The 26,118-nt window shown below is 41.5% G+C and overlaps 1 protein-coding gene across 1 annotated transcript; it reads right to left on the bottom strand.

Annotated features, from left to right (window-relative positions):
* Positions 1-3,903: 3,903 nt before the first annotated feature.
* gjd1b (gap junction protein delta 1b) lies at positions 3,904-25,419 on the bottom strand. Its single transcript, XM_078244289.1, has 2 exons — positions 25,349-25,419; positions 3,904-4,753 (listed from the first exon to the last, which is right to left on the bottom strand). The coding sequence occupies exons 1-2, from the start codon at positions 25,417-25,419 to the stop codon at positions 3,904-3,906; spliced, it is 921 nt and encodes a 306-aa protein (XP_078100415.1).
* Between the last annotated feature and the right edge of the window lie 699 nt (positions 25,420-26,118).

Here is a 26,118-nt window from a genome sequence, read left to right as displayed (position 1 = left end):
TTTGCATATCACTTTGGCAAGGGAGGAAATATAACATATTTTTCAGCTAGTCTTACAGTATATTTCAACATTCTACCCTTGATTTTACACATTGAAAAAACAAAAACCTTTTGTTCCTTTACACAGAAAAAAACATCTTTCTTTTTTGATATGTCACTGCACAAAAATCCACACAAGTCAAAAAGATAAGCAAATGAGAAAAAGAAAACTTGCATAATTCATTTCACATTGACAAATAGAAAATTAGACTGTGGAGAGTAGTGGACTGTTGGAAGAACTTGGGCCTGCTTTCACTCTCGAAAGTAATAATACACCAACTGCAGGGATTGTGAGTCACTAATCAATGCTGGATAAATGTAAACCGAAGACAAACAGGTAACATTTATGTCCCTCTACGTCCTCAAGCTGTGTGTGAATATATGTTTCTGAAACCAGACATAACAACAGAAACTGAACTCAAACTGCTGTTCTCACATTCAGAGGTGCCCCCCTTTTTTTTTAATGAATGTATGTTCAGCATGTGTGTATCTACCAATCACTGAAAATAGGCCTCACAACAGCATTGACCTGTGCTCTGTGGAGATTAGATCAGTGCTGTAGTGCACAGTGACCGTCCAGCAGGAGCTGCGTGTAGTACAGGAAATTGGCTTGGCCTTTAAGCTCAAGGTCAGCGTTTAAGCCTTCACTAGAAGAACATGCTGTCAGTAACTGAGGGAAGCCATAACTCAACCTCTATTATTAGGCATTCTGGCATGCCTTTTCAGCGTATTTGTCCCTCCTAGTGCATAAAGTAGACTGCACCGATCCCATTGAGCCCCACAGAGATCCTCAGAGGAGCCTAAATCTGGAGATAATCACCTGTAAGAATCACAGAGATTATGACACTGGGAGTGAATGAGTTGGGGGGATTTCTTCTGCTATGTCAGCTGTTGTTGTTGCTCCAAGACCTCATGTGGCTCAGGCTTACTTGTGTTTATGGTGCGTATTTCCAGAGCTACAATGCTATTTGATGACATGTATGTTTCTTACTAAAGAAAACTACAAAAGACATCTACTGTAGATCTTTAGTGAATTGGTAAAAGCTAATGTTGATGTTAAGAGAATGTAAAATCACCTAGCTGGGTAAAGATTTCCTTTCTACTTGGGGGCCACATTAGGGGTTATACATTTTTTACCCTCAGCAAAATGACCAAGGAGTTGTCCAAAGGCATTGTGGGAAATGTGGGAGATGGATAATAAAAGCACAAGCAGATAAGGCAAGTTGAAGGAAACTTGATACAACAGAAAGTTATACAATGCTTTTTACAAGGAAGTTCTCTTCACATTTTCAACAATTAATGCTGCAATCTAGTGGCAGGAGTTTAAAAGGAAATAAAATAATATAGGGTAGTGTAGCTGCAGTTTGGAATAACATAAAATGCTGTGAGAGAGTAGCATTGGTGCATGTGTGGCCCCCTGTAAGAGTCAAACCCCCATATGTGGCAGTGTTAAGCTACTGCAGTGTTGAGCTGCATAAGGCCATTCAATTCGCAGTGGTAGAGAAGATCCTCAATGCCAGGGCTAAAGCTTAGACTACTGATCTGCTAGAGTAAGCTAGAGTTAGTTACAGTTAGCTGATAACCAATAACGTCACTGTACCTAAACACTCTAATATCTTTGTCTCTGCAACAGAATCAATGAACATAAACTGATTTAAACAGACAAAGTTGTGGCATGATCTGCTTTGAGGAACAGGACAGTGTGCATGTTCATGTCAGTTAAATCATCAGATTTTCTTTTTTTAAAGACACCACATGTAGGCCACTAAACTGTCCCTATGTCTGGTTTCACAGACCCGCAGTGTGAAAGCACCCTGTTTTAAAATACGCACTTGTCTATGATGTAGTGTGTCCGATCAACACTGCCTAGATGCTGATGATGTAAAATGAGTTCCATCAGTCTGCCACTCTCCCACTCGTCTGGATTAATCAAGGTGCAACACTCTCTGTCATCTTAGTCTTTTTATTCTAGTCCTTCTTTTCTCTTACAAGGCATGCATGCTGAAATTTCAGTCAGGAAAGAAATGCAAAATGAAAACCACTGAGATTCAAAAACACAACTTTCCCTACTGAGTTACTACTCATCGGCTACACAGCTTGATCATTCACGAAACACCGTGTCATGTAAACATGCCTTTTTCAAATGGCTCACAGGCCTTAATTGCCAGAAGCTATGCAGCTGATTTTGGAAAAGGTGCATTGTTCTACATTTTGAATGCAATTAAGTTACAATTGCAATGACGAATTCTTAAACAGTTGCACATAAAAAATCAGCTGCACAGCCTCAATACTTTTCAAAATAAAGTTCACAAATGTGTCCCTTCCCACCCCGTACATGCCATGAATCCGTTCCATCAGTAAGAAATGCTTTAAACTAAACATAAATGAAAAAAGACAGACAGTTTATACATTTGAAATAAACATCAACATGATGTCCCAACCAACCCGCACGCAGATAAATAAATCTATTTGGATATATTCTAAATGGATAAATAATATGATATACTCTATGTAACTTTTCAACAATAATTACATCTCTCAAGGATGGCACCATCGCTTTCTTGGAAAAAAATCATAACTCATGGTGATATAGTTTATAAAATTTGTTTAAAGTTGTAATAAAGTCATCTCTTCCCATTCTTTACAAGCTCTCGTTCCCTTTATCTCCTCTCCTCTCCTCTTCTCTCCTTTGTCTCTCAGCACACTGGAATGCTGGAAGTTTGGTTTGTGCTTTAGGAGAGACTGACATTTACACGCATGTTTGTCCATTTGTTCATAAGTTCCTCTCCAACGTTTACACAGAAGGATAGCAGCAAGAGTCATTACTGTCGTCAGAAGCCCCTGGGGTCTATATAGCTGCCAACTGTGGAGCAGAGAGAGCGAGAGATCGGGGAGAGGGAAGAAAAAAAGTGTTTATGATACTCGCTGTGTTTGTGTTGAATTCATCTTTTGCCAAGAGTCAAAACATAAACATCGTCAGTCTTTTTCTCTTGGCTTTGGATCGTGACGATGTTCCAACAGAGACGAGGCTGACACTGATCAGAGGCAGCTCTTTCGCTCTTTGCTTCGGTCTACCTCGAGTCTCCGGCAAGCAGAGGAAGCAAATGAAAAAGTCTCTTCTCTCCCTCCTCAGGTATAACAAATGTTTTCCCAGAGTGTAATGTTTCCCACCCCCCTGTCTCTCTGTCTCTCTCTCTCTCTCAAACTCGCCTTCGTTCTCGAGAATCCGTCGTGGCTTTGACAGTTCTTCCGTTCCTCTTTTAATGATGTTGCTGCTTATCCTCCCTGTCCCATCCCCTATGTAGTCCTCCCCTTTTTCACTGAGGCTGACACAGTCCAGAAGAAAAGCACCATGGGATGCATTAAACACCGCCGTCATCTTCCAATATCCCCAAAGAACACAAAACAGACTCTCATCTGTTCTCTTCTCCCTTTCCCTTGTCTTCTCATCTCTAGTCCTTCCCTCTCCAGCCCCTTGAGGATTTAATTCCCCACTTTAAAAGAAATGAGGGGCAGTAGAGAACACTTAAGTAGTTTAAAGAAAAGAAGAAGACAAAAGTACAAAATGGTAGTTGGAATATCTCCCCATGAGACCAATGTTCATCATGTTCATTCGCAGAAGATACTTTTTGTCCTTTCTTATCCTCCCTCTATGCCTTTTAATTTTCTTCTTCCCCTCCTCCTTGTTGACTCTCAAAGTCGTGGAGCCGGAGATTTGGTCTTTTTACATTCTGTTTCATTCACATCATCACAGAGGAGGGGTCATCTCCATACCATCTTCATTAAATTAAATTCATAATTATTCATTCTCTCTCTCTCCTGCCCATTCACCCCACTCCTCCTCCTTTTCCTCTCTTCATCATCATCAGACGTAGGCTGATTCGCTGGACTGCGTGCGTCCCAGGTTGGGCGGCTGGGACAGATGCGCCATGTCCTTCTTCCTGATCTCACAGATCGACTTCCTGCGGGCCTGGACGCCCCTGATGGCGGCCTTGATCTTGCGCCAGCCCAAATGGTTGAGCTCGGCCAGGTTGAGCACTACACAGATGCCGCTCACCGCAAACATGAACACCAGGAAAACCGTTTTTTCCGTGGGGCGGGACACGTAGCACTCCACCTCCTTCAAACATGGGTAGCGGTCACACTCGAAAATCCCGGGCACACTAAAGCCGTAAAGGAAGTATTGGCCCGCCAAGAAGCCAATCTCCAGTGCGTTTCTGAACACTACCTGAATGATGTAAAAGCGGGAGATCCCTTCTTGCCGGCGAACCTTGGAGCTCTTCCCGTGGGTGAGGCCCCGCGGGGCGTTGGGGATCTCCTTCACCTCCAGGCAGTCAGGTTCTTCCTTCCCTCCTCCGCCATCACCGCCATGTTGAACTAGAATTCCATTAATGTTGCGGAGCTTTCGTGCCCCGTCCCTTCCCCCGTAGTCTCTCTCCATTATGGGATAGAGAAATGAGTAGCGCCGGTCTTTCTGCTTGGCTGACTGGTGGACGGAGTAGGTGATGAAGCAGAGGCTGGGTGTGCACACCAGTATGATCTGGAAAACCCAGTAGCGGATGTGGGAAATGGGGAAGGCCTTGTCGTAGCAGGCCTGGTTGCAGCCAGGCTGCAGAGTGTTGCAGATGAACATGGTCTGCTCGTCTTCATACACTGTCTCCCCAACAATTGCCACGATGAGGATACGGAAGATCACCACTACTGTTAGCAGGATCCTAAAGGAGAAAGAGAGAGATGAATGGGGTTAATAGCCGGAGACACACAGTGATTTACTGTGTCAGGAAGGATGAGATGTCCTCAGATATCCTTCCCAGCAATGGTTCTACAGATGTGCTGAGTATGAAAGGACAGTGCGAGAAAGCAGGATAGATGAAAAATAGAGATGAGAGAGCTGGTAATGAATGAATGTAAATGTACAGAAAGAAGCTTTTCAATCGAGCACTTTGATCAATCAGCTTTGAAAAGAATAAAAATAGACAATAAAACAATGTACAGTGTTAAAAATATCTTTGTGTTAAAATACTCTGCACTATTATTAGTTGTTAAAAGGCCTGATGACAATTTTATTTAAAATGGAAAGTGTAAAAGTGACAGTACAGTGGAAATAGAGACCAGCTCAGAGAGCTATTGTGACTGACAGTGCTAGCATGTTTCAGGCTTGCTAGCATGTTAGCTGCTTTATCAAAGATGCATGGATGATGTGGCCGGGTTGGCTCAGTGGTAGAGCAGGCGCACATGTTCTGAGAGGTTTATGCCTCGATGCAGAGGTCCAGGGTTTGAATCCAATTTGTGATGATTTCCTGCATGTCTTCTCCCTTTTCTCACCTAGCTGTCTTGTAAAAAATAAAAGGCGGAAAAGCCCAAAAAATAATCTTAAAAAAAAAATATATATATATATATATATTTGCATGCATCTATATATATATATATATATATATAGATGCATGGATGAATTCTGCTGTACCGCTAAGCACTGGTATGTGTGGGCCTTTAATAATAGGTGTATAAGCAACATTACATTTGTCATCCAGCGTTTTATGACACATCAAAACTTTCAAACTATTGACTACTTATGAGAAAGGTAAAACTATAGAGATTGTATGGAGAAACTAGAGTAAAGTAAAAGCACATACAACTGTACATAAAAGGACAAGCAAAGTGGGAAGGAAATACAGGAGAAATCTGATAAAGGATACAAAGTATGAATGAAATAAAGTCAGAATCAAGATTGAGATGAGGGATTTGAAATTGAAATCCCAGCAGGGAGTTTCACAAAGGACTTTAAACTCCTTAATTAGAAAAGAGAAGTGAGAGAGAAGGGGCAGCGGCAGAGAAAAGAGAAAAAAAAACTGTACCAATTATAGAAAAGGACATTGTGTCACTGTTAAGTCACTGTTCCTCATGATAAGAACCAGAGAGTGCTCCAAATCTTATTTATCAGCCAGCGTAAACACACAGTTGTAAGCAGAACCTCAATGTGTCGTCAGTGCTCATAACTCCCAGCTTGTTATCTGTGATTCAAGACACAGTTTATGTGTGTGTGTGTGTGTGTGTGTGTGTGTGTGTGTGTGTGTGTGTGTGTGTGTGTGTGTGTTTACAGGTAAAAAGAGGTGTGATGAATTCTGATTTTAGTCTCTTCTGCATCATTAGGGCCAGTTACCATGGCAACCTTAAATTAGACTCACTTAAATTGGAGCAGGGATCAGTGTTTTACACATACACACACACACACACACACACACACAATCATATGGAGTAATCTCTAAGTTATAAACAACAGCGGTACTCCCTCTACTTTCACTGCCCTAGCAAGGTGATGGAGTCCATCTTGAGTCGCTATTCTCTAGACTCGTGACTCGACTTGGACTCAAACTCAGGTAATGGTGAGTCAGACTTGGACTCACCCTCAAACACTGGGGACTTGAGCCTTGACTCGGACTCGACAGTTGGTGATTCGACTACAACACTGCGCTGGAGGTGAACCTTGTTTGCAGATTAGGTGCTATTTCAGTGTGCGGTGCAACAGAGAGATTATTGTTGCTGAAATTGGGGTCACTTCAATTCTCTCTGTGTGCATACAGTACACTTAAATGCGCTGACTTGTCATATCTTTACACTCAGTGTGTCTGTGTGTGCTTCATGATGTTAGACACAAAGTAGATGGACTACTTCTATTCCTTCCATCTGTTCTGTTTCCTTTCTTGCAGACATCCCTCTCTTTGTTCCTTTCTTATTTTACTCATCCCTCATTTATTTTTCAGATCTGAGACCAAGCAAGCACTTTAGATAGCAGGCTTTTTGCCTTTTGCCGTCTGTGCGAGTCTGTTGGCTGCCTCACACTGTAGTTTGTGACTAAAGTCTGGAACAAGGCTGCACACAGCCCTGGACATTGTTGTTAATCTGTTGAATGATTTTATGCCTTGAAGTTCAATCCCATAGATATGAGTTCTGCATGCTGTAAGATCAACTGTCACTAATCACCACCATTTATATTAATGAAAATCCCATAAATAATGGTATGATAAATTGCTGTCATTACTTCATATGAACCCGTAGTACAAACCATTACAGTAGCCTACCAAAACCTGACCTCATTACATTTATCATGGATTTATGGATTTAATGCAAGTGCATACAAGTCAATAGATGGTGATATATAAAAATGGCATTGGAGGTAGTTCTGAGGGGCAGTACAGCATGCTGCAGGAAGAGCAAGAAGCAAAGTAGATGGACTACTTCTATTCTGTGATGGCCCTGTGGTGCATAACACAGAGCATTTGAATTTAAAGAGATAATGCTTCACAGCAAACACACTGTCAGCGTCTTTCAGACGTCAATGGTCAATCATAACTGCACACCAATTTTACATATTGCCGTCTGAAAAGGACCCATTTTCAGGTGTAAATGACTGAGATAGTCTGCCCACTCAGCACCTTGTAACATTTCAGTAGAATTTTCTACACAGCTCAGGTGTGAACAATGGGAGTAACATTGCCAGCAAACGCATGCAACAAATGCAGTATGTGTAAAAGCCAGAATGCCATTATTGTAACAGTTGATTCAACATCGTTACAGATTTCATGTCTGAAAGGGATTATAGTCGCTGGCAACATTGTCTCATAGGGCAGATACATCACAGGATCTTGATGGCTTTTACAGAGAAATCATTGTCAGTAGATTAGTGGCTGGATAAAGATTGCGATGGACAATGTGGAGTTTGATACTGTAGTAAAATGTGATTTAGCAATCTGAAAACCTCAAACATCAGTTTTAGTCTCAGTCCCCCACGCTTCTTGCTCAATCAACATTTATACAAGGACATTTCTCACACCCTTTCTCTTCTGACAGCAGCCTCAGTAGACAGCTTTCCATTTCAAATCCCACATTAACCTCTTTCCTCCATTTCACCTGCAACTCTCCCTCAAGATAAGTCTGGATTTATGAGATAAAATCAACAAGAGATAGTAGCTGTCACTTGAATTTACCTTAGGCCGATCCACTGCATTTCGTAGAAAGAGTACTATTTGTGCACAGTATAGATTTATCTATTCAAACTCAATTAGAAGATCTGTTTATGTGGACACCATTGTGACAGTACAGTGGATCCAGGGGGAGGCCCACACCACTGCACTTTAGACGTTGTCAGATAATCATTAGATGGCATTTGGCTGTGTGAAGGGTAATCTACCAATCACACAGTGGCTTTGCCAGTCTTGCGTGGCGCAGATGTGGACTCGAAGGGCAGAGTTAATCCTTTCCAGAGTCTGACTGCGAGCTGTTCACATGTACCTCTCATCAAAATGCCAGGTCATCGGTGATGACCTCCAAAATGAGAAATAAAGGACTTAATGCCAATCTGCTCACCTGTGACCAGCTGGCATGCGGAGGGGTAGGGCATAAGGGAGAGAGAGATAAAAATAAATGCAAAAAAAATGAAAATGCTTTTGCCCTTGTAGTGACTCCATTAAGAAGCTTAGTGAGCAGAGAATACACAATACCAGAGTGAGAGAGTATTGCTCTAAATGGGCATACGTGTGCACACAAACACAAACACACATGTATTCTGTATGGCCACACACAAGCACGCTTGCACACATATCCATGCGACAAAACACAATTCAGACAGTAAGTGGAGTGGAGACGGTTTCAAACTTGAGTACTGAAAGAAGACATAAAATTGCTGTTTCAGATGAATTAGTTCCAGACAGGGATAAAAAGATTATGAAGTCACCAAAAAACCCAGTGTAAATTAAAAGAGAAACCTGCCAGTGCTGGGACAGAGTGCGAGAAAGGAAAACCAGCACTGGAGGAAAATCTCATCATAGAGAATGAATTATATAATAGCTTCCACACGCAAAACCCACTGCTGTAATCTGTGACTGGGCCAAGGGAGGATTCTTGCATTAGGTTTTTTTTTTTTTTTTTTTAATGCCATCGAATAGCTTTAGATTATCAAATGCCACACAGCAACCCCCACCTGTTTTTTCTCTCCTTTCTAGATCTTTTTTTTTTTTTTTTCTTTCATTTGCACTCCTGTGGCCCTTTCTCTCTCTCTCTCTCTGTGTGCCCCCCTCTCTCTGTCAGGAATAATCTCCAGATTGTGTCTGTAATTTTCTATAAAGAGTCTCCTCTCTCTGTGAACAGAGGAGCCATATGAATTGTCGGTGCCTTCCCACTAAAATGGAAAACACCACACTAAAGTTTCTCTGTCTCTGCACACTCACACTCTTAAGGAAATTTACATTTGCAATACATTTGTGTTACTGCTGAATTGATTCGTTGAATATTTGTCAATCAACAGAAAAAAAAATCATTGATAACAATGTTGAGTTTTCATTAATGCTTCACCTTGTCTTTTATGTCATCGTTAAATTAATACTTTGGACTGCCGGTTAGACAAAACAAGCAGTTTGAAGAAGTTCCCTTGGGCTCTCAGATATTTGATGGGATTTAAAAAATATATAAAAAACTAAATTAATTTTCTCAAATTTTGTTTTTTAAAAGTTTCATTGATTCATCTAAAATAACAGAGAAATTAACCAGTAATGAAAATAATAATCAGCTCAGCCATACGTTGTATACGCTTTAAACATACACATGGCTGACATATTAGCACATATCTCAACAACACAATCACAGCGGACAGTGTTTGTTGTTTCCTTTTGACTGATATGTGTGATTATGCAAAAACATTATGCACACAACCCCAAAACGCCTATTCTCCTCCAGCAATTGTGTTTCCCCGACCCACTGTCTTTCTCCTCCTCAATATCTGACGGTGGATATTTTGCACTGAGGGGGCATTTGTCATATTCAAAGCTCTCATTACAGACGCGCAGTTCATTTTCAAAATTAAACAGTGTACAGTAATGTGAATAATCTGGCTGAAGAAATCTAGTTCCATCTGCCCTCTCCGTATGCATGCATACATGCACAGTATGCACAGTACACACACACACACACACACACACACACACACACACACACACACACACACACACAAATGGTGTTGCTGCTCCAGTAGTCTGCCTTATTGAACTTCCAGAGAAATTGAAATGCCATTTACAGTGCAGCTCCCTTGATATTATTGAAGATCTTCCATTAAATGTAAGCCTCTTTTCATGAAACCTTTCATGCTGTTTACATGGCAAGTGGAGCAGAGGTAAAAATAGAGCAGAGGTGAGGTGGGAGTTCTGTGTAGCTCAGTAGGAAGAGCTGAATTGAGATTTAGGGCTTAGTGAGGCAAAGCATATGAAAAATGTACACCCTTGTTGTGAGGCACTTTTGGGTTTCGTGTCCACCTCAAAGTGAGTATGTTGTTTTTTTATTGAGATGTGATAGAGATAGGGACAATGGTTGGTTATAAGATGGAGTAAAACAAGCACAAAATTCAGGAATTGTGGACGAGGGAGATAACAGCAGAGGTAAACTTTGGGAGGATGATGAGGAAGAGGAGGCAAAGGACATGAGATAATTGGCCAGGGATTGATAAGAAACGTAAGGTTCTGGAAAGACTGGAAGATGTGGCAGTGGAGATCAAAAGAGGGAGGAGGAAGAGATGGGTGGAGGAAGAGCGGTCGTGGTTCCTTTACCCAGAAACCCGACACAACCCCCCCTTTTCGATTCCTCTCATCTCCCCTCCACTCAACTCCATCTGCTGTTACCACGGCAACAGGCGAAGGGCAGAAAACGTAGGAAATGAAGAGAGCGAGAAGTGTGCTGACTAGAAGCTATGTCAACTAAAGAACAGCATGTTTCTGCAGATTTGTTGCACCAGTTAGAGTGTGGCTTAGGTGCCTCAAAGAGCTTGATGCTTGTTTAATTTATGTAAAAGCCTGAAGAAAAGTCCATAACAAATGATGCCAGCTAATCAAACCAAATGATGCTACTGTATAGAAGTTGCTTAAAAGATAATGTCGTGAGGAGAATCAGAACATATTGGCCCCCTTTGAGAGAAAATAAACTCTACTGTTGTTCAAAAGCAATGAGGAAGAAAAGATGTTGAAAATAGGTTATTTTCAGAATGAGTCACAGGAACCATTTTAAAATATGGATGCATAGCCATAGTAATTCTAGTTCTCAAAATAGCTTCTTTCTCCCTTATATTGATTATGTATCACTTGTTTTTGACCAATAGGCTTGCACATTAATAGAGAACCACACTCCACTGATTAGTGTGACACAATATAAGTGTGCAAGACCTATGTCGGTCGCAATGCATTGGTAATTTTAAATGCATATTGATATGTAAAATAAAGGCATTGTAATTTGTCACAAACCCTACAGTGTGCCTTGGATTGTTTTTGAAGGATAATTGCATTCTACCCATGCAATAAGCCCTTTACAACATGAAGTTAGCAAAAACAATTTTTGGAAATGTTAAATTTCAGTTTTGAGGGATGAAATCATGAAGGATAATCAGTAAAAAAAATAAATTAAAAGCTCTTAGCTTTGTCTCTGCAGGCTAAGGAGTGTGTTAGCTGCTCTGGACAACAATGTAAACAAGTCCAATGTTGGCTGAACTGCTAATCCTTTTCAGAGCCCCACTTTTAGCCTTCATCAATACCTGTTCCGTCACTGTCAAGCTCTGGCTTTTCTCTGCACAGCTCCCTTCCCCCCTTTCTATGTTTCCATGCATGCTGTAGCTCTGTTTCTACTACTAATTACATCTATAACCTGCATCTCGCTTTAATTTACCCCCCAGTTCCTGTCTCTGAAAGATTCACCAATCAGTCGCCCATTTTGTGTCTTCTGTTTCACAACCTCTGATTTGCATGCTGCTCACTTAGCCTGATAATCTTACCCTGTACTTCAATTTCATTCCAAGTCAGAGGTCTGGAACCGAGCATCTCACTGTGGCTACACATCAAATGCAATTTCATGAAGTGAGCATTTCTCCCTTTTTCAGGGGTCAGCACATCTGATCATGCCAGTAGCCTTCAGAAGGATGGGATTGTGATGGTAATGTGAGCCAGATGTGCTACATAAAACATTGTAGCAAATGCTAATGTTAGATAATGTAAAGTAATTCAATTAAGCAGGATTGCCACATTCAAGTTCAGGCAAAAAAACTAGTAGACTATATTTTTTTAGCTCCTGACCTATTTAATCATATCCTAATAACTGTAAACACCTAGCTAGTTAGCATGCTAGTGCAGAGCATAATGAATAAAGTCACAACATATAAAACATGCTTACTTAGAAAATGTTAAATCAACTTCAAAGTCTGCTGCCCGCACAACGCATAGTTAAGATTTGCAGCAATGTTTTGCAAATTAGTGTTAGCAGTGGTTTGGAAAACCGTACCTCGGTCTATCCATCTCTTTGTTTACTCCAACCCTTATCCTGCCTCTCTTCTCCTTATTTCTCCCCCCCCCATGGTTTTGTGTGCCAGGTGCTCACCCAAATACAACTTACCAGTAACTTGACAAATCTAATTCTCTCACATCAAATATGGATAGACACTTGTCACGCTCTCTCTCTCTCTCTCTTTCTGTTCCTTCGCCAAGGTTTATCAATAGCTATTGCTAGCAATTGCTAGTATGCAACCTTACACTGGAGCCCTCAGAGAGACACACACGCACACATACACACAGGCAGAAGGGATGTTCCGGTGCTTCAGGCCAGTGACAGAAGGAGTGAGTGGGCTGCACTCTCCCCTGCTGACAGACCTTCCAGCATGGCCATCCAACACACATACAGTATACACGCATTAAAACACACACAGAAACTCACTAAAAATGCTAAAATCAATATAACTAAAATATGCACAGATTAACACAGAATACAGAGAATCAGCGAATGAAATCCCTAAAGACATTTCTCCATGCACACACACAGACACACATTTTAATCAGAAACACACTCTTCCAGCTGTTGCAGGGCGTCACAAAGCCGATTGTGTCAGGCGTTAGTGTCATCCTCTCAGGATCGGTTGATATGAATTTATATCACACCAACTACTAATAATGATTTTACCATTGTTTAGCCTGGGGGCCTTTGAACTCCAAGCAGGTGGCTTTAGAGGTTATGTTTACTTCAGTGACAGAATGAACCAGTGTGGCTTATTTGAATGAAGGAGCAGTATATGCAAAGCACTTTAAAACAAAAAATCCTAGGAGGATACATTTGACGTACTGTATGTGCAGTATATGGTGTAACTAAATCCATTTAATCCAGTACTGTACTTAAGTACAATTTAAAGGTACTTGTACTTTGAGTATTTTCATTGTATGCTACTTAATACTTCTACTACTAATACACTGAGTACATGTTATTTACAATACTGAATATAAGTACACACATGTACAGATATACAGCAATCTATTTCTCTTATCGATGCACTGTAGTACACTGTACTGTATATTTCTGTTGCAATAATAAGGTGGTTGGTGACAGTAGGCCTACTCTTTTTATTGTAGTCTGTGTGTAATCCTAGATCTGTAAACTTGTCAAATGGAAATCTAATAATAGCACATTCTAATACTGTTCACTTATCTATCCATCTCTCTTCCTCTCTCTTCCTCTCTCTCTCACACACCACACAGATATCACACACACACACACACACACACACACACACACACACACACACACACACACACACACACACTGGTATTCAAGTGGCATGTTGATGAATGTGAACTGACTCTGGCTCTGAAGATAAAGTGACGATCATAGCCCTACAGAGGCAAACAATAATTCTCACGCACATGAACACACACACATACACACACACAAACACGTCCAGTTGGGTATTTCTGTGTAGTTTTACCAATCCGTAAAATGAAATGATACCCATTATACCCTTGACTAATGACTATGAAAGGATATTGTTTGTGGTTTTCATTAATAATAAAGAATAGATTGATCCAGAGAAAGGTTAAGTGTATCCCATTTTCCTACCAGTGCACTGGTACATAGGCTAAGTGTGAAGTACGCAAGGGTCTCCATGACGATAATAACTGTGGCAGTTACCTTGGCAACAGACAAGGCTATACAAGTAAGAGTTAAATTGGAGCCCAGACATTAAAAATAGACTTTCTAAAATCAACTCTGATCATTCAGAACAGATCATTGGCAGGAATGAAAAGAAGTGACATGAGTGGTCACCATAGCAACAGACCAACCAGTGTGCAGAGCATTGGTTTTGGGTTAGGTAGGTTCTGATGGAGGGGTGAGGCATGAGCAGGAGAAAGAGCAGCAGGAGAGAGGAAGAGAGAAAATGCGTGGGTGAGAAAGGAGAGGTGGAGGGAGGGAGGGTCAATGGAGGGAAATACAGAAAGAGAGGGAGAAGGAGGGATAGAAATGATGGGCGTAATCCAGATTAAAACGCTGGGTTTTAGACAATCCCGAGTTAGGGCCGCAGCGTTCATGCCAACTCTCCATCCACCACGACTCTCCCGTGCCAAGCCCCAACCCAAATCAGCCGTTCTGGCACATGCAGGGAGCCTCCATGACACACAAGCAGACAGCACATGGCTGTGCAGGGAACATCCCAAACACACTCAATCAACAAAAAATACTCTTACACCTACAGTATTTTTTACAGTGTTTCTGGTCACAGTGGTTCCCATGGAGAAATATGAACAACTGTAAAATACACAGATTACATTAACACATCTCATATCCAGAGTGGGCAGTAGTGGAATGTAACTAAGTACATTTACTGTACAATTTAGAGGTACTTGTACTTTACTTGAGTATTTAGCTAGCTTTAGTTAGAAGTTACTTTGCCGATTCCAATTATTAATACAACATATAAATCAACTAATACATGTTTATGTATTATTATGGATTAAGCTTCCCAGCAGTATATACAGTAGTTGCAATAGCTACAACATTAGTGATGTACATGTTAATTGTCATTAATTATATGCAGTGAGATAATATACATTATTCTGATATAGGCCATTCTGCATAATGAGTACTTTAGGTACCTAAAGTATATTTTGATCCTAATACTGATGTTCTTTTATTTTAAGTAAGATTTTGAATGCAGGACTTAGTAAAGGTAAGTAAAGGTGTACACTGTGGTATTAAGTAAAAGATCTGAGTACTTCTTCCACCACTGAGAGTGGGCATCAGTATGCTAATTATAGTTATATACTGAAGTATTCATTTCTTGCTTTTCTATCTACAACTTTTAAAACTGACAGTAAATATCACATCTCATTTACATTCATACAAGCATTCAAATAAACTGCTTTAACCAATTAAAATACTAGTGGTGTCTTTGATAAGGGTGGTCACAAGTGGGTAATTAAAAATAATGCTAGATGCTAAAACACAGTGTAACAGTAATGTCAGTTTGCTAACATTATAGTTAGGCTACCATAAGATACTGACCATGCTAGTAAAGTTATCGCAGCAAAATCCCAATGTGTGTTCAATTAAGCAAGAGGGAGTTTTAGTACTTATGAATTAAACTTTACATTTTTAAGAGGAGAAATTTGTTATTTCTTCTTTTAAAAGTTAAATATATCACTTGTTGGCTTACAGGTCGAGAGAAGGTTCATTTTTTTTATCGCAGAAACAACAATTGGCAACAATCTCACCTTAAGGTCCAATGAGTAATTGTGCTAAATTCAACAACTTTCAATTATACCTTTTAAGCCAACATAGACGAGAAGCATTTAAAGTGCTAAACATAAATAGAAATTTAAACTTCTACAATTCCATGACATATGGCCAACCTCCATCTGTTATTGGAAAATCGTGATATTATTTGCCACCAGGAAAGCTTTAAGCCAGAAGACGGTTAGCTTGGCTTAGAACAAAGACAAGGGAAACAGTTAGCCTGCTGTTAGCTCTCCTGGCGTTAGCTCTCCTGGCTCTCTACTAATAAAATGGGCAGATATAACTGTGGAAGGCAATAGTATTAGTAGTGTGTATCTGATATAAGAATGCAGCATCATTATCTGACACGGATGTCTGTGTTCGATACATTTTCCTCCAGTAAACAGCAGCCAACAGTACGAGTCCTGCATGTTGCTGTCATTCTTGTGAAGGCTAAATTTATCTGTTTGTCTACCAAGTAGCTTGTTCATAATTGGCTAAGAGAGTGGTGTGAATGAAACATATTACAGAGAGTCAAACACTCTCACCGCAGCTTGACTTCACTGCTTAATTGAAGAATCTGCTACTGGGATCATGTGTTTGGTGTGTGCGTGTGTGTGTGTGTGAGGGGGCAGTGAATCAGATGTCTCTTCATAAAATGTTGGTCCTGGCAGAGATGGTGTGTGCTTTAGCAAGGTGTGACTGTGTGCACTCACGATTTCTTATTCATGTTGAGTCAATCACACTGTGCACAAGCTGATACTGCCTCTGAGGAACAGTCGTCACAAACACATACTCAAACACGCTCAAAGAGATGAACGTACTGCAGTCTAAGTGACTCTTACACCCTCAACTTGTTTCATTAGAGACCACAGTAAAGTGTGAAGATGCAGCCGATAATGGGAGTTGGGGGCAAGTGGGGATAAGGAGGATAAATCATTGGAAGAAGAGCGTCCTTTTCATCTTCAAACAGCGAGATCGAGTGAGATAAAGTGAGGCGGTAAAGTGAAAAAGAGCGATAGAGAAAGAGAAAGAGAGAGAGATGCATGTGCAGGCTTTATCAGAACATCAGCAGACAAACATAATGATCAATCAAACTAAACAAGAATGTCAACTTTTACGATGCCTAAATAGAAATGCTGTTAGTCATGAGTAACAAAAGCAGATTTTAGAAATAAGACAATGATCTCACAGCCCCAAGCTCAGACAAATAGACCCAAATGAGAAAACTTCATAAGCTGCAGCGTTCAAAGATTAAAATTGGCTATTTCTTTTAATTTTATCCCTCATATTTTATGTAGTTTTGTTTATATCTGACTGCATAAGAGTCAGATATTTTAACCACAGTCTCACTGTGTGTTTTGTTAGCATTCATTTACACAAGATCTTCTGCCAGCACTTCAGGAGATTTTGCTCCACTGGTATCTAATGTTGTATGTGTGCCCTTTAGATTACTTATTCATGTCCCCTTGCTTCAAAGTAAGTTTGGTTTCGACCATTGTTTTAGAGTGATATTTGTGACTGTAACAGTAACCTTTAACAGGGGTAACAAGAGTATAATGTGAAAACCAAGAATGAAGTTGGGTATATTACTGTCCTTGTCATGTTGGTGTTGATGAAAGAAGATTCATCCAAAGAGAAACTGTATTACCGGCAGCATAGTGACTACACTACCCCATTAAGAATTCATGGTCACACTACTTAATATTAAATCACCTGCCTTATTAGGCCTTATAAGAACTGACAACTTTATAATAAAAGTGGCACGGGTAGTGCAGCAGTTAGCACTGCTGGGTCTACTGGGTCGAATCCACTAGCCATCTGGGACCCTTCTGTGTGGAGTTTGCATGTTCTCCCTGTGTCACTGTTGGTTTTTTGTAACCCTAACCCTAAACCAGGTTCTCCGGCTTCCTCCCTTAGTCCAAAGACATGCAGGTTAGGTTAATTGTTGACTCTAAATTGCCTTTGGTGTGAATGGGAGCGTGAATGGTTGGCTGGCTCTGTGTCCGCCGTGAGATAGTCTGGCGACATGTCCAGACCAGGGTGTACCCCGCCTTCGCGGTTACAGATGATCGATGGATAGAACCATCTAATAAAGCTGGCATCTAATATTTATGTAACACATAGCCATATAAATGCTGGTATAAAGTAACACCTAGTCTATATCCACGACGTTCCACTTCCGGGATTGCTCCGTTGCCGACAGAAATTCACTCCAATCCGACGGATTTTACTCATTTAGGCCAGATATCCGTTGCCTTGGGCTTCCTTTGTGTTGACATTTTAAACTCCAGTCGATTTATGAGGACTGTGATCAACCTTTTCTCAGATCTCTGCAAGGTAAATCCAGTCAGCTAGCTAGACTATCTGTCCAATCTGAGTTTTCTGTTCCACCAAAACAAGTTCCTCCCCAAGTCTATTTTGCAGCAGCGCCGTTGCTCTGTACACGGCTTAGTGCCGCCCAAGACGATTGTGATTGGTTTAAAGAAATGCCATTAAACCAGAGCACACAGTATCCTGGAATGCTGTTTGGACTCGCATGACCCTCCTCCGCAGCGCTGTGGAGGAAGGTCTGGCAATGCGAGACTACTTAACACCCAACAACCAGCATGTTTACGATTATTATCATGCCTAACTTTCATTCAGCTCACGTCAACAGGGTATGAAAATGCTCTTGGAGAGATGTAAAACTTGCCTAAGATAAATAATTCATCACAGCACTGTTGCATGTTCACGTATTGATTTTCTGACAGCATACTGTAGATCTTGGCAGGTGATTTTCACTCCTTGGATGTCAGATCCGATCACTGCATGAGTTTTCAAACTGGATCCTGCATCGAACTCCATTTCCACTTCACAAACTTAAACGTAAAGCCAACAAAATTATCAAACAAAAAGTGTAGTGTAAGTTGCCAAAATCATTCAGAGGTCTCCGTTCCAATTCTATATCGATGCTTTGAAATGAAAACATATTTCATAAATGAACATACGACTAGAAAACTGGTTCAGGTGGCTATTTTTGCAGGGTTTCTCTCCTGTTTGTGCGTGTGAGGTAATGTCCAGGTTAAACTAACCCTCCAGCATCCCTCTAACACTGACCTGCTCTGTGTTAGGGAGGTGCCAACGCTAAAACGGTAAGCCTTACTGAGTCACCCTGCCAGAGACAGTTTCTCCCTGAGGCCCTGCAAAGTGAAATCTGTCTGAATTTGGACCCCTTCCCCTGCCCTAATCTCTCTATCTTTATCCATTCATTCCTCTCTCTTGCTTCTCTATGACCATCCATGTTATTGTATTCCTGTTAGGTCTCGCCTGAGTATCTCTGTCTGCCAGTGTTTCTCTCCATGTGTATCACTATACACGATACACTATGCACTACATATATGTCAAAATTGATAAACAGGATGAAGATGGAGGTTTATCTGCTAACATTATGTCTGAAGAACACACACAAGCAATGGGAGTCGATTACACCGCATCAACCCTGACCTTAGCATATGTGGACTGTGGGGATCAACGGAGGGAGAATAAGCAGCTGAGAACCAGAGAGAGGATGGGGGAATGTGTATATGAGGTGTAAGCAGAAAGAAATGAGAACACAAACTGCATAATTATATGCAGTAGCGCTCGCTTTCTCCCCCAGCTACAACTCTGCATCTCCAAAAGTCCCTATGGAGGCTTGTTGTAGTACTCCAGTCATTAAAGGCTGTAAGCAGCTACAGAGCAGCTCCCAGGATTCATTTACAGGATGTTTGTATCTCTAGCAGCACAGCTAGAGTACATCAATCCCACTATCACTACTGACATGAACTCTAATGCACACGTGAGAAGCATCTTCTATAACAAACTTATCTTTGACATTGTAGGTATTTCACCAGATGATGTCCATAAATTGAGGTTTTATCAGCAGGTGGATGCTGTAGGTTTGTTTTAAAAGTCTGAGATACAGCAGGAATTACATGCATCTACCTCCCATTCATATAATTCACAATCTCCCAATGGATGTGAGGTCATTTTAATAACAGGTTTCTTATGGCAGCACAGAGAAGGCGCTGACATTACAGCCAGCAGCATCATGGGGGTCATTACATATGGACAGATGTAAGAAGTGTGAAAGCAAGGACAGGGAGGGATGGAGAGAATAGATGTCGCAGGTCTCGCTTGGCCTTCTGTAAGAATCTCTTTTTAACAATCTCTCAGGGGAATCTGCCGCAAGCGAGGCCGTACAAAAAAAAATCATCTTTCACCTCTGTGGGGGTTGTGAGCGCTCCACATGGATTCACTAAATAAAAGCACGATGATCTAAAGGTCATGTGATGACAGAGCTGTAACCTGTCAACAAACAGGCACCCTGAGTCGCGTGTACACACTGCTCACAAATAATTGTTGGTTTTCGCTTGTGCTGTGCTGAAAGAGTGCATGTGGCATACACACATACACGCATGCACATGCTTTCCTAGATGAATAAGCTGACGGCTCCTGAGTGACAACACGCATTTGACTCAGGGGAGCCGTGCTGAGGAGTCATGCTGAGCGAGCTGGCCTATGTCAAGAAGAGCTCCAGCAGAAACACACCTCCTGTAAAGTGCACATGTGCAAAGGCATGCTGAGATACAAGCAAACCTTGAACTATCGCTTCAGGGATTCTACCTAGTGCCCCAAATAAACTATAGCTGCAATTACTGTATTTTAAAATGCACATGCTTCAAATCAGTTTTAAGGCCTTAGTTTCTCACAGTGGAATCAGAGAGGGATGCATCTGAACTTTCCAAAATAGACATTGCAACAATCACGACCACTTTATGCAGCGATTGGACAGGTGTGAAGGGGTTGACTCTGTGCATCTTCCGATGCAATTTGTGTATACAACTGAGTGCAACAACATTAAGGGATGGTTCAGATTTGTTGAAATGGGGATGTATGAGTAACTTATCCATAGTCAGTGTATTACCTGCAGTAGCTGGGGGTCAGCACGCCCCGTTTTGGAGAAGCAGGCAGGAGTTGCAGCACAGAAGCAAAAGCACTGCTGTGGACGGGGCAGCAGCAAAATGGATTTTAGACACCTAAAAAAAGGCCAACCTAAAAAAATCTATCAGTTTAAGTGTAGACTATATTTAAAATATTTTCACCATTTTACCTTGCCATCAGACAGCCCTCTCTGACAGGGAACTGAAGCCATTTAATCCATCCATGCTCTCTTCAAAGCCACCAGACTCCTTTGACAAAAACAGTAATTTTTACCCATCTGGTGGCTTTGAAGAGAGCATAGATAACGGCTTCAGTTTCCCGTTGGAAAAGGCCGTGTGACAGCAAGGTAAAGCGGTGAAAATATTCTAAATATTGCATTCAATTTAACTGACATTGAGTTTTTAGGTGGACCTTTTTTATGCGGCTAAAATACGTTTCTTTGCTGCCCCCGTCCTCAGCAGTACATTGCTTAGCATCCGTCTTGGGTCTCCTGTCTGCTTCTCCAAACGGGGGGCGTGCCAACTAACTTGATGCGTCAGTTTGTTTCACAGAACCATTTGAGAACCCCTCATTGGAAACTATTTGGAAAGTGCTTACTCCTTTCCAAATAGTTTCCAATGAGGGGTTCTCAAATGGTTCTGCCTGGCAGGAGATTGTGTGAACCATCTGTCTATCACGTCCATTGTTTTGAATGAAACAGTTGCAGCCATCGCATACACCTAAACCACAGCAGTAGCTCCTAACAGGACACTTATTGGTTCAGCAAGCTAGACTAGCTACTAAGCTAGTTCAGACACAAATGCATTAATTGAAGCCTGACAAGACGGATTTTTGTGTGATACGTGATCCCGTAATTCTTGCATGATCTTCTGATATCAGGAGAATCTAGCTGATGTGCAAGGTAAGGTGCCAACCATCTACTGAAAGTAAGAGAAAGTGAAGTATCATATTCAATACTCTTTTTAAATGGAGTACAGAGTATTGCATTATGGGTTTGCAAGCCTTATTGTTGCTAAGCTAATGAGTTTCTTCATGTCAGTTTTTTCCAGAGAGTAAATAAATCCAATTTGAGAGTGACCCAGTTTATGGTCCTCACTCAGCGTTCTAAGTAGTAAAACTGGTTCTGAAGAGCCCCTTAACTTTTATCTTTCCTCGGGGTGTTTAACCACAGCTCTCCTGCCGAGAAAGGCAATGCCAGAATAAATATTTGGTATGCTAATTTCTACCATGGTTTATTTTAACAGGCAAAAAAATCAATGAGGTACTTACAGTTTTAATAACTCACTTAGCATTCCAGTTGTATTGCAAATGGACAGGCCTAAAGACTGTTTCATGAAGTGCCCTGTCTTCTACCAAGCTCCACTTTCTATTCCATTATTGGAGATCAATATCAGGGTGTTGGGAGGATGCACCTGCATGTTTAGCAATCTCACTCTGACCAATGGCAGCACACATATATCGGACCAAAGAAACAGCATGAATGATGTGTTTACAGTAGTTAGGTTGAGAGTGCTTCATCACGGTTTCTCTTCAGAGGCTGTGTACCAACAGTCGCTTGGGTCCCAGAGTCCATCAGATGGTCCAAGTCAATTTACATCTTCCCCGCTGCCCGTAATGGCAGGAATTAATCACAGGTAGCAGGTGAATACACAAACACACTCACAGACAGGACCAAAACCCGTCCAAGCACATGTGATATGACCACAAAGTACACCAAAGCTCACATTTTACACACTGTCTGAGTATTTATGCACACACACACAAACCCTGACAGCAGAAGGGAATCTCCAGAGCCGTTATAATTTAATCTTACACAAACAAATGTTATATTCCCCCTAATGCGTGTGTGACTCATGTATGACGAATCCACTCAGGCCTGCAAGCTGTTGTCATGGTGGGCTCATGAGAACACACGCTGGTATTGCCTCAGGGACAGCAACCTGTCCAACGCTTTCTTCGGCAGGACGTCACCTGCGCCGACCAATGAGATGTCTAAAATCGCAGCGTAGGGACCAATAGCTTTCAGGATTGAGGGAGTATTACGTGCTTTTATATAAATTCATGTCAGCAGTGATGTCCCAGATTAGATGGTTTTGAGCTGTAGAAAAGCCAGATGCAGGGAAGGCACTTTACTGTGGGAACATACAGGCTATCACACAGAAACTAAAGCTAAAAATGGTCAGCTGGCTCTTTTCAAATTATCGGTAATAGCACTAATTGATTAGGAGTGCTTCCGATTAACAACATTTAAGAGATAAATAAATACCATGAATGACATTCTCCCTTTGTAACTGGACAAGTTGGTGAAATGTCCAATGTCTAAGCAGCAATGCCCCTTTAGATTTCCAATAAACATACCAGTGCATGGGGGATGTGTTGTGAAGCTAACATCCAATAAATAACAATTGATGATGGAAACCACAAAAATAAATCAATTAGTAGAGATGTATAAGACTTTCGCAAGGCAAAAGACTATACTCAATCAGTTGGCCAATTTGAATGTCAGTTTACAGCTGTGGAAATGAGATTGAATGCAAAAAGAGTTTCACTTGCAGCTTACCTAACTACTAACAGTAGCTAGAAGGGCACTCTGAGAGCGCAGACCTCCACCAAGGCCATGGCCTATCTTGCAATGTTGACGAAAATGAAAAATAATTTGTGTATCTGCCGCGTGATTCAGATCTGCTCCAAAATATAATGGGTTCTTCCTTGGCCCATGCTGCGCCCTTCCACCAAGTTTCATGGAAATTGGGCCAGTAGTTTTTCCCAAATTTTGCTGACAAACAAACAAAATGAACCTAAAACATCACCTTTTGGCGGAGGTAATACTACTTTAAATGACTGTTATATGTCATGCACTGACTTCGATAAGACAAAAAGACTAAGAGTCTACAGCTATTGCTACATCCTTCAGCATGTCAACCTGAGCTATCCACCCAGCTCAAGTATCCTTAAGCCAACCACTGAAAAGCTTCCTATTAGCTGAAAAGACACTGTTGATATAATCCTGATCTCTGAACTTCTTGTTCACAGAAAATCTGTTTTATATTTTAAATATATGCAGTTTCTCAGAAAGATGCTGTATACAGACTTTTGGAAACATTTCAAAATAATATAATACAATGGTTTCTTGAAAGAGTTTGTACATTATAAAGGACATATTGCTGTATAGTAAGTGGCTGTGGAAATGGAAAATGTATTGAGCTTAAACAAATGCAAGTGAAACTGTACAGGGCTGCTAGAAATCTTATGTGTACATTTTGCTATTTTGAAAAGGTTTTGGCTAGTTCCTCCCATCATCTGAACATTTTAACTGTCTGGATATAAACTGTGCGAAGACGATCTGAGGCTTTTTTCTGCCGGGTGTCCTGGTTGCCCCACTTAGGTCATGGCATGCAGCACCATCTCGTGACGAGACAGTTCTCTTGGCTTCCTACCAACGCCCTGCAGACTGAGGCCATGTGTCTGCTCGCCTGTCTGTGAATAACTGCTCCTCGTCTTCACTCTGCCTTTTTACTTTTTTTTCTGTCATCTATTTCCTGTCTCTCACAACTCACACTCACACTGTGTATTCCGCTCATCTCCTCTTTACTTTGCAACCAAACTCTTTTTTTTTTTTATCTCTCTCTTTTCCTCGATTTCCTTTGGGTAGCTATTTCATGTTTCTTCTTCTTCCTTAACAACTCTCTCTTTTTGTCTCACTGAGACCCTGCAGCCAGGATGACTAGTCCGGTTGATGAGCGACACTACTCTTCCAGTGTCTCATGAATGAAAGGAAGCAAATGCTGACCGATCATTCATCATAACACCAAAGAAAACAACTCCTACTAACCATTCAACCGACAGACTGCTCTCAGAACAAGACAGTTTCATAACCCCACAATAATCACACTCAGCTTTGTCAGCAGAAGAGTCATATTCTGCCAAAAAATTATGTTTCTCCACATCATTTTATAAACTGGCTAATAACTCAAGAGTACCACTAGCCAGAGTGAGTCAGTAGCTTCAGGGGATTGGTTTAAACTGCTAATTCAGACAGTCTCTAATGAACTTGCGCTGAACCACATGTTCAGCGCAGATGTCCCGAGAAAACCCCAAACTCAGGAATGTGTCCTTTGCTAGATGTAAAATCATGTTTAATACCATCTACAGAGTTGATGTGCCTCTGTGGCCGAAACGCTCATCAATAATTGCTGAATCTCCCGCTGACGGGGATGAGATATTCAAACTAAAATACAAGACATTTCAGCATGTAGAATGATGCATAAATCATAACAGTCTTGACCTTGCGCTGGTGACTTTTTTTTTTTAAAGGTGGGAAATGACTTCATATTTGACAGAAAAAGAAAACGAAAGATATGGGGGGGGGGGGGGGAACTGTGGGAAAGCTGAAAAGAGGCACGCTTGTGTAACAGGGACGGCTTCTGAAGCAGAATTCATGTTAAAGCGGGAGGAAAAAAAGAGGGAGAATGAAGACATCAGCACGGAGAGGTACAGTAGAAAATAAATGGGCACAATGAAGGTATTGCCGACATTCACTGTGAGATGTCCTCACACTGCTCTGGATCCTCTGATGTCCAACGCCTCTGTGTTGGCTCATAGTGTCCCTCCTGGTCGCCTCCTCCCATCATGTCACTCAGAAAGATTAGAAGACTGAGAGCACGGAAGGATTCGGATTCGTATTCTGCATGCATCGGCATGCTTGTATTTTTAAATACCATACGTATGCATAGACATACAGTAGAAACATGAAGACAATGATAGCAGTGACACTGACAAGAACTCACCTTCCGATCATAGTAGAGTGCTGCTGCACAGCGGCCTCCAGAAGGCGCTCCAGGATGGTCCATTCTCCCATGGTTGGAGTTGGGTGGCATCCACTGGCACAGGAAATCAGGTGGGGGCTTCCCAGTCAGCAGAGCACCAGAGCTGGTGTTAAAGTCCCTTTTTATCTTCAAGTCCACTTGTATGGGTTGAGATGAGGTAGGGAGTGGTTTCAGGTGGCTTGTCTGGTGTTAAAAAGCAACCTTGAAGAAGCTCAGTGGCACCTTTTTGGCTGACTTTCTTTTTTTTTAGGTGCCGTCGAAAACACACACACAAACACACACACACACACACACAGCCCCTTAACTGCACCTGAGATGGTTGGACTGAAGCCCGTCTATGTACTAGCTGCACACACACACACTCTCATCGGTGTCTGTGTGTGTGTGTGTGTGTGTGTGTGTGTGTGTGTGTGTGTAATTCTTCGTCCATACGCTTGTCTTCTCACTTCCCTCCTTGTGTCCCTCCTCTGGTAACACCTGACCCTGTTTACCTCCTAAAACAGGTGGTCTGTCATATGTTCTCACACTGACACACACACCTGGTCCAGCACACAGACACACCAGAACTCATCTACTTCTACTGAGTTTCAAGGAGCAGCCGTAGTTTGTGCAAACAGACATCCATCACTCTGCCCTCACACACTGCTTCTTTGACAGCATCTTGTAGTAACTCTGAGTGGGCTCAAGTCCATACACTCATATGAGCCTGAGTAACCAGGGATCTGTGTCTC

Source organism: Sander vitreus, chromosome 3, assembly GCF_031162955.1.
Source record: "Sander vitreus isolate 19-12246 chromosome 3, sanVit1, whole genome shotgun sequence".
NCBI classification, from domain to species: Eukaryota; Metazoa; Chordata; class Actinopteri; order Perciformes; family Percidae; genus Sander; species Sander vitreus.
Note: the sequence above shows the minus strand (reverse complement) of the source record. Positions and strands in the feature narration are given on the sequence as shown.